We start from the raw sequence: 13519 nt of genomic DNA, 5'->3' as shown, positions 1-13519 counted from the left end.
AAATCATAACATTTCACTGACACCTTATAAGCCATACCTAATACGATTTACTGCAATTTTATCATATTGGTATTAATAATATAAATGGTCACCCATATTCCATACAGCATCACACAAGAGGTGTAATTCTTCCACTCTACTCAGCACTGATAAGACTTCAACTGGAGTATTGTGTCCAGTTCTGGGCACCACACTTCAGGAAAGATATGGACAAATTGGAGAAAGTCCAGAGGAGAGCAACAAAAATGATTTCAGGTCTAGAAAACATAATCTACAAGGAAAGATTGAAATAATGGATGTGTTTAGTCTGGAGAAGTGAAGACTGAGGGGAACACGATAACAATCTTTAAGTATGTAAAAGGTTGTTATAAAGAGGAGAGTGATAAATTGTTCTCCTTAACCACTGAGTTCAGGACAAGAAGTAACAGGCTTAAATTGCGACAAGGGAGATTTAGGTTAGAAATTAGGATAAACTTCCTAAGAGTAAGGGTAGTTAAACACTAGAGCAATCTATCTAGGGAGGTTGTGGAATCTCAGTCACTGGAAGTTTTTAAGAACAGGTTAGACAAACACCTGTCAGGTATGGTCTAGATAATACTTAGTCATGCCTTAGTGCAGGGAACTGGACTAGTTTACCTGACAAGATCCCTTCCAGTCTTACATCACTATGATTTTATGTGCAGTTAGGTTAATTGTATGTAATTTGCATATGACTAGGGCAGGGGTCAGCAACCTTTCAGAAGTGGTGTGCCGAGTCTTCATTTATTCACTCTAATTTAAGGTTTCACGTGCCAGTAATACATTTTAACATTTTTAGAAGCTCTCTTTATATACCGTAAGTCTATAATATATAACTAAACTATTGTTGTATGTAAAGTAAATAAGGTTTTTAAAAATGTTTAAGAAGCTTCATTTAAAATTAAATTACAATGCAGAGGCCCCGGACTGGTGGCCAGGACCAGGGCAGTGAGAGTGCCACTGAAAATCAACTTGCGTGCCGAAGGTGGCGCGCGTGCCATGGGTTGCCTGCCTCTGGACTAGGGTGAGGTCAGAGTTAAGATGGTGTATAGGAGTTTGATTTTGGTTGGTCATGTGTTAGAACTGAAAGGGAGCAGGGTGGATTGATTTAAATAACTGATTTTAATCATGCAAGCACGAAACCTTGATTTAAATAATTGATTTGAATCTTGTTTTGCATTTGTACTTTTAAGTTATTTTCCAAAAGATAATTTAGCCTTTTTGGTGGTATAACCATTAGAACATGCTGGTTTGCAACCAAATATAGCATTTACACCAAATTTGATACTTCTTTTTACAAACCAGGAGGATAGGCTGTATCTATACATATTTATTTAAGCAATTATATAGCTTAATATAAATTTATTCTGTTTTTTAGTTTTTACATTTTTATGTTAGAAAATGGTGAATGGTACATTTCTTATTTACTAGATGCTTTTTTAAAAAAAATCATGATTGATATCAAGCTGCATTTGGATGAAAACTGGAATGAAAATTAAAAATGTACATTTTTTTTACAAATAGTTTTATTTAACCAATAAAATAATCTTAAATGTCCTGGATACATATTTTTTTCTCTTATTAAAACCTATTTTTTCATTTAAAATTAACTGATATATTAAATGAAATATTAACTGCACTTAGTGAAATAACACATTGTTTCTGGTCAACATGGACCAGATTTTCAAAGGTATTTTGGTGCCTAGAGATGAAGATTGGCAATTCTGAAAATACCACTTGGCCCTAACCTGCTTAAGTATCTAACTCACATTGAAATCAATGGGAGTTATGTGCTTAGACTGTTACAGGGCTTTTGAAAATCTCACTGACCACCTATCTGCATTTTTAGTTGCCTAAATACCTTTGAAAATCTGTCCCCATGTCCTTCAGAATTTTGGAATTAGTAGATCTCATATTTTCCCACCTGGTTTTAATTTGGTGCTTGGAAGAGAAAAACAAATTTCCACGCTTGTTTCCTCATTGGTTTCTTGAGTTCGAACTAGTCCAAATGAGTGAGTAATTTGATCTTCACCTGCAAGCGAAACTGAACCCCAAAATAATCAGGACAAAATCTTTTCTGCACAACAGAAAATGAAAGTAACTACATTTGGAAAAAAATGTAAATACCAGCATTTTCTCCACTGTATAGAGTGAGAATAATATAATTAATGCAGTATATGACATTGTGACATCTATAAAGGTTGAGTAGACTTCAAAAGATAAGGTTTCTCTCTCATTCTGTATGTGAAAATCAGCACCCCTTAACTCATTACAATTTGAGGGGGACTCACTGATGCAACATATTATTGTTTATATTTATTTAATTGACTTTTTAATAAATGTTAGTAAGTTTTACCCTTAGCTTAGGTTATAACAGTTTTCAATTTAATTTAAAAAAAACCAAACCCACAATGTACTTAATTGAAATTTTAAAAGTCCAGTTTAAATTAAAAAGATTGATATATATAAAAAAGTCAATTTTTATCCACCCTGACAGGGAGCTTGCTGTAGAAAGGAGGCGTACAAGTGTGCTTGAGTATTATGAAATTAAAGTGGTGATGAATGCAAGTTTAGGTCAGTATAGATGAGAGATTGGATTAACAGGTAATTTCCTGGATTTTAGTGATTCGGTTGATAGCAAATGCATCTTGAGTGAATTTAACTTTAAGTTAAAGAACTTCTTTGCGTAGAAATGTCTTCTTGTTTTCAATAGCTATATACAGAAATCAAAATACATACTGAAACAAGGCCAACATTTTCAAAAGGGGCCTCTCCTTTTGGGTTTATGATGTTAGAGCCATTCAGCTTTTGGAGCTCAGAACAGACAGGCTCTTTTTTGCACAACTCCTAAATTAAGTAGGACAGGTGGGTGAGAAGACCAGTGGTGTCTAGACAAATAGTGCAAATTATAGAAGCTACATGTGCTATTGCCAATTTGCTCAGAATCAGCCAAACATCAAAGTTTTCAGGAATTAACTGTCTTATTTTTTAAAAGCTAGGAAATTCCATACAAATAAGTGAAGAAAACGCTCAGAATTCAGTTAAACACTCACATGCCAGGAACTTGATACAATTAATGTTATTCTGCTGCCTTGTGATAGTTTTTCAGTTAACTGCCTCTTCCCCTAAAATTTTAAATGCTACCTAGGAATGTATTGGACAAGGAATTTGTCAATAACGATATACTGAGCCATTAATTGTGACAATTAAATTAGTTTATAAGAAAATGGGAAAAATGCAAGGTATCACAACTACACAAACTTGTAGACAAAACTGTATAATATATTCAATATTACATGAACATGTAACTAAAATATATTGTAACCTGCAATACACCAGGGGACAGAATTAAGGCTTCATCTGCAACCAGGGCCAACCCTGCTAATTTGCACGTAAGTGACAGTGAAATCAAGTCTAAGTGTGAGTAAAATTATACATACATGTTTGCTGGCTAAACCTGTGTGGCATTTTTTAACGCTTAACAGTGGAACCTTAAAGAATCTGTGTGAAATTAAATTTGGCACATTTAAATTGTCTATAAAAATAAAGCTTTTATAAAAACTAGGATCAATAAACGTTTCCACAATTAAAAAAAACACATTTAAAAACACTTGTTTTTAGCTCAGCGGTTTGAGCATTGGCCTGCTAAACCCAGGGTTGAGAGTTCAATCCCTGAGGGGGCCACTTAGGGATCTGGGGCAAAAATTGGTCCTGCTAGTGAAGGCAGGGGGGCTGGACTCGATGACCTTTCAAGGTCCCTTCCAGTTCTAGGAGATTGGTATATCTCCAATTAATTTTTTTTCCCTGTGCAATGTTTGAAACCTAATAATACATCAGGGAAAGTGAAACTGACTATAAACAAAATAACCAGATTTTCATTGTCAAAGCTGAGAGATGTGCAAGAAACAGAGAATGAATAGTGACCGGTAAATTGAATTTTAAAAATTATTTCACTTTTAATAGTACCCAACCTTGCAAACACTTAAGCAAGCACATGCTTATTTTTGCTCTCACCCCTAGTCACCTTGAAGTTAATGAAACTAGGCTCCTAGGGGCAAGGATGGTCTTTTTGTGCTGTGTTTGTACAGCATCACTCATGATGCTGGTCCATGACTAGGGTTCCTAGGTGTGATGGTAATTTAAATATTAATAATAATACCCACTACAGTAAAGCAGCTGCAGATATGGTTGTAGGATTAGGGGTCTAGAGTTTTAGCAGCAGCTTACATAAAAAAAATATGTTTACAGCCTGGCATTTTAGTGCATTGAAACATATTTAAGATGTTATAATTTCTTTTTGAGAAGGACTCTTTGCAGTACTTAAAGGCTGGCATAGATATTTGCAGTTTTGCTGTTTTTACAAAAAAATGAGTGGCCTGGAACCAATTCTTCCTGCTGCCAGGATCTCCGTTTTAAAAAAACAACACTAGTTGTGGTCGCTTTTTTGCTTCCCCCCCCCTGGCGTTTGGTGCCTCGGAATAACACCAGGCCAGTGCATGTGGGGAAGGTGGAGACTGGCTCAGCTGTCAAAGGGTCAGGGCTTCAAGGAAACTGCGCAGCACGGCAAGCGAGTGCGGATTAACTACTGTGTGGGAAGTGTCCCCGGCTCGTGGTGTGTTACGCTGTATTAATCAGCCGCATCTCTCTTCCGCTGGGGCGGTAAGAGGAACGAAGCTCTCCGCACTTTTCCCTGGACGGTGCCGCGGCTGCCCTGCTGAGTGGCAGCCGAGGAGCAAGTTAAGGAGGGTTTGGGGCCGTGCTGAACCGCGGGCTTCCCGATCCCCCAGCTGAGGAGAACTTTTCAAGCCTTCCCGCCGGGGACCCAGGCGCACAGCCCCCAACCCGGCTTTGGGGAAGGGGGAAGGGGGAACCACCCCCCCCCACGCGTTTTCCTCCCCCCGCAGCCGCTCAGCTCGCCGCCCAGCCCCGGAGCTGCAGCCCGGGCGGCACTCGCCCTCTAGCGGGGGCCAGGCGGCGGCGGTGCTGGCGGCTGGGCGTGACTTCAGCGCTGTCTTTAGCCCGCCTGCCGGGGGCACCGCGAGGCAGAGAGGGAGGCGAGCGAAGCGAAGCGCCGAGGCTGCAGGGCTGAGGCTGCGCAACAGGACGGAGAGCGGCGGGCTGGAGGAGGCGGGGACGGGACTCCCAGGCGAGGGCAGCGGCGGGACTCGGAGGGGGCTCCGCAACCCCCCCTTCCCCCGAAACAGGAAAACAGCGCCCCAGAGCCGGCCCCGCCCCGCCGCCGCACCCCGCCCGGCTCCAGCCTGCCCCCGGGAGCCGGCTGGCCGGGAGTGGGGCGCCTGCGAGCGCCCAGCTGCCTTGCACCTCGCGGAGCCGCGCGCGGAGCGGGGGAGACATGGGGAAAGTTGGAACTTGCCTGCTGACTTTGGCTGGACTTTTGCTGGCAGCCGGAGCGGAGCCCTTCACAGGTAAGAGGAGCCTCCCCCGTGCCCCGCTGGCTGGGAGGCTGCGGTGGGGAGCCGGTTTGCCCGCGGGGTGTGAGCCTAGGAGCGGGGGGGGGGGGGGAACGCGAGCCCAGCCCCGGCAACCAAGGGAGGAGGGGAGCTGAGCGCCGACCGGTCCCGTTAGACTGGGCGCTTCGTGCCCCGGTGGAGAACAGAGAGGGGAAGGCGCTGAGTTGTTTGGAGTCAAGCGGGACAGAGCCCCCCGGCGCACTGCACCGCACCTAGAGGCGGCAGGGAGCAGAGCCGCGGGCACGCTGGGGGTGTTACATTATTTTATTACTGCGGGATCTTCTTTTCCTTGGAGTCTCTCCAAGTTTCCTGCCGCCCGGAGTTACTTGGAGGCGGAGGGGGGTGCGCGGAGTGCAAACGGGCTGGGTCTCTTCCTGGGCACATCCTGGCCGGGCACGAGCGCTACAAGGTGACAAGCAAGGGTGCAGCACGCTGCGCTTGGCGGAATGCTGGCAGCCGGCTGGGCTGGGGCCAGGAGGGAGGGAGGCGGCCAGGGCTTGCTTGCGGAGTGGGTTGGAGTTGCAATAGACAGCTGAGCAGCCGCTGAAAATTTGGGAAAAAGAGAACTTTTGATTTCCACCAGGCAGGTCTGAGAGCCGCCCCCTACCTCCAGAAAACAACGCACAGATGGGCAACAGCAGACTTCCAGCGCGCCCCCCCATCGCTCTTCCTCCTTCTTTCCCATCAGTTTGTCCCGTCATCAAAGTTGAAGCTTCAGTATTAACTTAAAAATTCGCACTGCATTGAAGTGCGATTGTACAGTGACAGCGGTTGATCAGTCTAAAAAGCAGGGGACGGCCCCTTTTAAAAGCACAGACGAGTCTTCAGCCTATAGTGAAAACCCTAGGAAAGGGGGAAAACTCTGCGTGTCTTAGACATGCTAGGTTTTTATGTCCATGGTGCAGCTCCAGAAAAGAACTTTTTTTTTGTTTTTAATTGCAATTTTAGGTTTGCCCTTCAACGTCTTCATAGGTCTATGTTTTTTCCCCCATCCATAACAAAATCCATCATATATTTTAAAATGTATATTAAAGAAACCTATAATTCTGGACGGAAAGTTGGGTTGTGAAATAGTTTTGTACATTTATTTAGCAGGAATGAGTAACATCAGCTTTCTTTCTTTCTTTTTTTTTTAACTTGAAATTAGTGCATTTAAGACATCTGGCCTTCACTTCATGCTAAATGTGCTTTCTGGTTGGGAATAGTACTCTCGGCTTGATTTATTTCTGAGGTTGCTGGGTGGTTTGTATTTTGTATGTTACATGTTGCTTGCATGCAGCCCATAGTACAGCCAAGTTTTGTGCTTAAAGGATTTTTAAAAAATAAACTTATTTTGGTTCAGTGGTACATTTCCAGGACACTGTATATTCAAGCTGTTTTCCCTCTAATTCCTTTTGAACATTTGCAGATAAACTGGAGGCTTCATTAGTGTGTGTGTGTGGAGGGGGGGGGGAGAATGGTCCTGAGGATTGCATTAGGATGATACCTCTTCCAGTAATCTTGTTAGGATGAGGCTATCCTCAGCAGTGAGTTATAGAACTGAACTCATGTATATTAGTGCTATAACTCATTAATGTTGGAAATCTAGGGTTCGGACTTCATAGAAGCGTAGGACTGGAAGGGACCCCAAGAGGTCATCAAGTCTGGCTCCCTGCGCTGAGGCGGGACCAAGTAAATGTTGACAACAAGTCTCACTTTATTAAGATAAATCCATAATGCGCTCCGACCTGCATGATCTTTTTACAGTTTTTTAAAGTTAAACTAGGGCAACTATCCTTTTGTTAGATTTTTAATTTAGTTGCATGCAAGGATGTGTTAATACTTGCATTAGGGTCAAAATTTAAGTGCTGTTCATCTTGCTTCAGTACAGTCCTGCCTTAGTCTTATTGTTGTTGCTCTTGGTTATAGTATTAGTTTACATTACCACATGCTGAGAAGAAGATCGTGATGTGGAACACAAACTATTCAGAAATGTCTTTATGTTGCTTTAATGTCCTATGTATAGAGTTAGTTCAACTGTATAATTGTATAGCACTCTCTGTGAACTGGCTGGGTTTTGGACTGTTGCATGAAACTTTTTTTAAAGCTTAATGGGCCAGTGGATATAACTGAGCACAGAATTTGGCCTACTCTGTATGGTTATTTTTTGTGTATATGTAAAGGTAAGGAACGAATTACCATGCACTTACTAAGAACAAAATTGATGATTTTTGCCATTGTGATACTGCATCATAAAAAGTGTCTAGGGGTTATTTTTGCTCTTTGTATGCCCTGGGAAAAAATGGTTGCTGCTGCTTTTGTTAAAAGCTTGATGCATCAAGTCCCATTGATGATACATTACAGTACAATTTGTCTATGAGTTGTGTAGTTGCCTGTCTCCTGCCACAAAAGTGAACTATGTGATCACGCTATTAAAAAAGCAAAGAAACCATCTTTTAAGCAAAGAATAGCAATGGATTGGAAAAGTAATCTTTGCAAGTTGTACTTTCATCTTTATTTTTGCACTGACTTATTTGTATAGAAGTTTATTCTGATGTCTTCAGGTGTTCATCTTCTTATCTGGGAACTAAATAACAAAAAGATCTGCTTTTTCCTTAAAGTCTTGAAGCTTTCAAGTAATCTTCTGAAATTAGCTTAACAGTTAATAAAAATAGGGTTTTCTGTGACGGTCTAAATTGATGAATCTGAAATTCTAGGTTCATCAATTCAAGATGAAAATGATCGTAAGAACTAAAACTCAGGAAACAATAACAAAGACATCTGATTTAAAAAGAAAACATTGGTTATTTGGAGCAGTTAAAAACAAACAAACCTAGGATTGTTATTCAAAATGGTGTAAATGGTGTATTAGTCCTTACAGTAGTCTTTTTTTTGAGAAGCACTTTAATTTTTTAAATAATTACTTCCCTTAATAATTTAACAGGTTTTTCTTCATTTTAGTTTGATTGTGTATTTAATGGCCCTATATGAAGACTGATTTCTAAAATTACAGAAGTGTGTAAACACCGAGAGATAGGGTTACTGTGGTTATATGAAATCCTAACTTGAATTCATAGTATTTCTTCTTTCATCTCTTTGGTAGATTACTCAGACTAGAAAAAACAAACTATTTCTGAAAATGATATGGGTCAAACAAAAATATGATGCAAGCTGTAGCGTTACAAAGGATGTTGTAAGCCTAAATGTCACCTTTTATATAAAATGAAAGGTCTAGACATGATGAGCTCTGTCAAATATAAAAATGCTTAACTGAAATTGAAGGTAGAGACATAATAGAATTCAAAATCTATGCACTTTTATAAAAGCATCACGTTTCTCATAAACTTAAATACACGCATCCTTCTAAAATTGGTGCTTTTTGCTTATAACCCAAGCTTGTCCTAGAGAGAGGCCTATTATTAGATTGTACTGTATTTTGTTGTTGTTGTAGAAATTGACTGTCAAGTTGTATGTCAACTAATTTTTTACCCATAATTGTTTTTTTACCTCTATCTGATGAGTCCAACTGCAATTTAAAACAACAACAACAAAGTCTGGCTGAAAGGTGTGTGTAAGTAGATTGGGGTAACTTATCTGGTGCCAGTACTAACTCTGATTACGAGGAAAATAACTTGAAATAAAGTGTCTTACAAACTTACAATAACTTATTGCCTTGCCTATCACATTTTCATTTCTTTGGGCAGGGACTATGTAAATCGGAATCTCAAATTTTTCACAATAAAATCTGCAACAACACACAGTAATCAGCACTCATAAGGGAACAGTTGACTCACTGGGCTTTAAACTTCATAGGGATAGTACTGATGTTTGGTCACTGAAAAGAAGGAAGATATACTCAGATCCATAGGTGCTGTCTCAGCTGAAATGAAAATTCTGGTACAGTGAAATATGTAGATGTTGATAGAACATTAACCTGATTTAAGTTTGTTTTTTGCTTTCATAAATTAGGCCAGGCCTACACTTGGAAGGCTTTACTAGTATGCTGTACCTGCACAGCGCTTCTGCTTTGGATGTAGCTTATACTGGCAAAATTGCACTTCTGCCAGTATAAACTTATTCCAGTCCAGTGCCCGTCTGCCCCTCTTCCCATTCCTTATAGGTGAAATAAGCTATACCAGCAAAAGTGTAGTTATACCAGTATAACTGTGTCTATGCTAGGGGTTTCTGCTAGCTCAGCTATGTCATTCAAAGATCACATCTCACTACATACACTCTGGCCAACACAGCTGTGCCTGCAAATGTTTGTAGTGTAGACTAGGCCTCAGTAAACCAAAGCCATTGCAATCTAAAGTCCTGCTGCTGTTAACTCAGGAGTCACGTGTAAATGGTATCTCATTGATTTCAATGTGGCTACTCATGTGAGTAAAGTTGCAAATGTATGTAAAAATTTGAAGGATCAGGCCCTAAATGCATAATTATTTTTAAAAAATTGAAATCATAAACAAGTGATCTTGAGTGATATAAACAAACACATCTTTTGCTGTAAACTGAAACAATACTTGTGATGTTTCATATTAAATAATTATTTAGGTATTAAGCTTTAATATTTTACGTGAGAAAGGTATTTCTACAAAAAGAAAGTGTTCATATTTTTCTAACCATTATTGCTATTCTGACCTTGTGTGCATATCATAAGTTAGGCTACGTCTATACTACCCGCCCGGGTCGGCGGGTAGCGTTTGACTTCTTGGAGTTCGATATATCGCGTCTCATCTAAACGCGATATATCGAACTCCGAACGCGCTCCCGTCGACTCCGTAACTCCACCACCGCGAATGGCGGTGGCGGAGTCGACGGGGGAGCCATGGGATCGAAGTCCTATTCGCTATAAGGCTATTCGCGTAGCTGAACTTGCGTACCTTAGTTTGACCCTCCCCCCAGTGTAGACCAGGCCTTAGTAATAAAACCATATCAGTCTTAGTTTTGTGTTGCATATTAAAAATTAAAGCTTTTCTATTAAGTCATTGATTAAGATGGTGGTATTATTATGCTAATAAATGGGAGAAAGTATACCCTACAGGATATTACAAGGAGGTTATGACACTGAAAAATTCCTATAATGTCTCTTTGGTCTCACAATTGAATCGTCAGAATCCATGGGAACAAAAATTAGTTTCAAGAAACAGCCCAGTAGGACATAATATTTTTGAAAATAGTATATTTAATGCTCATGGAAGCTGCTGGATTGACAGCAGTAAGGACTGAATCCCCTGGCTAGCCACAGAATATGTGCAGGGTGAATTGAGTAAACTTCTTCACACCTCTTCCAAGTCACAGTCAAATTACATTACTGGGATGTATTGAAGGTAGTTCATTTTCCATGCGTATTCATTCATCATTGGGGGTAATGGATAAGTGTGCCAACCAGTTGTGATGCGTGCACCTGCCCTGCTCACTAGAAATTGGACTGAGACAATCAGCTCACTTCACATAAATCACTGACCACGCATCTGAAGATAACTGGTATGGATTTGATTTGGCAACCTCTATCTCTATGGACCTGATCTAAAGCCTATTGAAGTCAGTGGGATTGGGACCCATACACCAGTCCTCTAGATCACTTGTAATTTTATATTAATGAATCATTTGAGAGAATTTTTTTTAATTTAGGGGCTATTGCCAACATACTTATTTGATGTTTTAACAATCTTGCCTTGGGTAATGACGAACATCTAGAACTATGAGACTTCCTAAATGTGACATTAGCACTAAACAGTTTAAAAGATACATAGCTTTGAAAATTCTAGCCATGGTAAGCTATTTGTATACTGTTATAATAAAATTAAACCTTGATAATGTTTTCTTTTTCTTTTTCAGTTCACTGATAGTGTAACCTTACCAATGCATATGTTAAGGACAAAATCTTTCTGACAAGTTTGGTATTCCTTTTTTAAAATAATTTCTGTTAATAATAATTCTACTGTTTTACTTCTCCCACTCCATTATTTTCAGCCCCCGCCTCCCTTTTCTGATTTCACCCATGCAAAATTACTTGTGTTTTTAGTTGTAGTGTTTTGCCTGCTGTGATCTGTTGCTGATCACTAGGTGTAGCTGCATATCTAAATCCACTTTTTCCAAGCAAAGAAAGATGAAGGATTGTAAACTGGGTTTTCTGAGCTAGCTCGAAGTGTAGAATACTGTGTCTTTGTAACCATATAAAACTTTGATTTGACAGAAATTTGCGAGCACAGGTTTGAGGTTATACAGGTTAGTTGTTGGTTAATTTTGCAAAAAGGCAGCTTTCTTGGAGTATGTTCTAGTGACATTCAGCATTTGACTCAACAAAAAGCAGAGAATGGGGGATGAATGTGCCTGTGTAGTAAATGCAGTGCCTATAATCAGATTACAAAAAAGTGCTAATATTTGCTAGTGGCGTAAATGTAGAAGTAACTGACAAGAATGTCTTACATGTATGCCAGGGAAGTATTGTAAGGTTACATTTTATGCCTCTGGATAGATTCATAAATCCGTCTTCAATAACAGTTGAAGTATTTGCTCAAAGTTACTTTTTTTTTTTATAAAGGTTGATGTCCTGACAATTGAATTCGAAATTGATTTTTGGAATGGCTGTGGGGTGAATATTGAGTGTTGTATGGGGTTTTAGTCATGTGAGTTGCATTAAGTTTACTAAGAATCGCATGGGTAAATCCCTGCCTGCACTGTGCTACAAAAAAATGTAGAGAGAAATGTGTCTATGTACAGGATTTTTTATTGACATTTCTAAGATTAATAGAACAAATCCAAAAGAATTTTTAAGAGCTTTATGAAACTTGAGTATCTGTTAGCTGCAGGGAATGGGAAATAGTGTCTGTTACTCTGCAGTGACCCTTTGCCAATTAAGGAGTGATGGTAAGGACCAGAGTCCTGTCCTGGTTTACTGAGACAAAATAATGGTCATGTTAAAGCGGAGTTCTACAGACAGTAGAATTAAAGTTATGAGACGGGGGGAGGGGGTGATGTGAGATTTCCAGAGCTTTGTGAAGGAATTGATGAGATCCATGGAGGGGGAGGGGAGGGAATGTATAAAAGATCTCTTATATCGGGGTAGGCAACCTATGGCATGCGTGCCGAAGGTGGCAAAAGAGCTGATTTTTCAGTGGCATTCTCGCTGCCCAGGTCCTGGCCACCGGTCGGGGGGGTGCTGCATTTTAATTTAATTTTAAATGAAGCTTCTTAAACATTTTAAAAACCTTATTTACTTTACATACAACAATAGTTTAGTTATATATTATAGACTTATAGAAAGAGACCTTCTAAAAACGCGGAAATGTGTTACCGGCACGCGAAACCTTCAATTAGAGTGAATAAATGAAGACTTGGCACACCACTTCTGAAAGGTTGCCGACCCCTGTGTTGTATAAATAAAAGTATTAAATAACAGCTAGAAAACATGACTTGAAATGTTTTTATTATTATACTTTTTACATATTTTTATTTTGTACAGGCCTTGTCTTTTTCATAGTATATAAAATAGTCTTGAGGATTAGTCAAAACTTTGTTTTGCAACAGCTTTACATAGTAGCAGTTGGTTGTTTTTTTGCATGTGTCATTGTGTGATGTTAATCATTAATGTGTAGAAAGCCATGAAAACAATGTCCTCCTTAAGAGCCTTATTTTCTGCACACATTTGGATTCTGTTTCTGAACTTGGGTGTCTTAATATGCAGCACCAAAAGCTGTAGCTACACGAGGGATTTTTTTCTGCAGTATGCAGCTATTCTTATTATAACTGTCCTTTATGACATTCTTTTGTAAGGCAATAGCATGACATATATATTTTTGCTTTCAACTAAGTAATATCTAATTACTTGTTTCTTCACCCTATTTTGATGTAATTTCTCCTACCAATTGCTTATCTCTTAATGTACTTCTATATGAAATATAATACATATGGTTATTTATGAGCAATTTGTACCATATGTATTAAGAGTGAGACTTCCTTCGGGACTTGTGCTTCTAAAGTTCTTAGATGCTTTGGAAAATGTCCCTAAATAACTAATTTATATAATTCTTTCCATTTTTTTTAAATAA

The 13519-nt window shown here is 39.6% G+C and overlaps 1 protein-coding gene across 14 annotated transcripts in view; it reads left to right on the top strand.

The window, feature by feature from the left end:
- Positions 1 to 4893: 4893 nt before the first annotated feature.
- Positions 4894 to 13519, top strand: part of PTPRM (protein tyrosine phosphatase receptor type M) — a 717223-nt gene continuing 708597 nt past the window's right edge. For 8 of the 14 annotated variants that reach the window (XM_039523703.1, XM_039523700.1, XM_039523699.1 and 5 more), the window contains exon 1: positions 4894 to 5444. In XM_039523703.1, coding sequence (XP_039379637.1) covers positions 5372 to 5444 — 73 coding nt within the window. In that variant the 5' untranslated portion in view covers positions 4894 to 5371. The remainder of the gene's footprint in view (positions 5445 to 13519) is intronic. The other 6 variants (XM_039523710.1, XM_039523705.1, XM_039523701.1 and 3 more) reach the window with 1 other exon arrangement.

Source organism: Mauremys reevesii, linkage group 2 (genome assembly GCF_016161935.1).
Source record: "Mauremys reevesii isolate NIE-2019 linkage group 2, ASM1616193v1, whole genome shotgun sequence".
Lineage (NCBI taxonomy): Eukaryota > Metazoa > Chordata > Testudines > Geoemydidae > Mauremys > Mauremys reevesii.
This window is presented reverse-complemented; position numbering and strand designations above follow the sequence as displayed.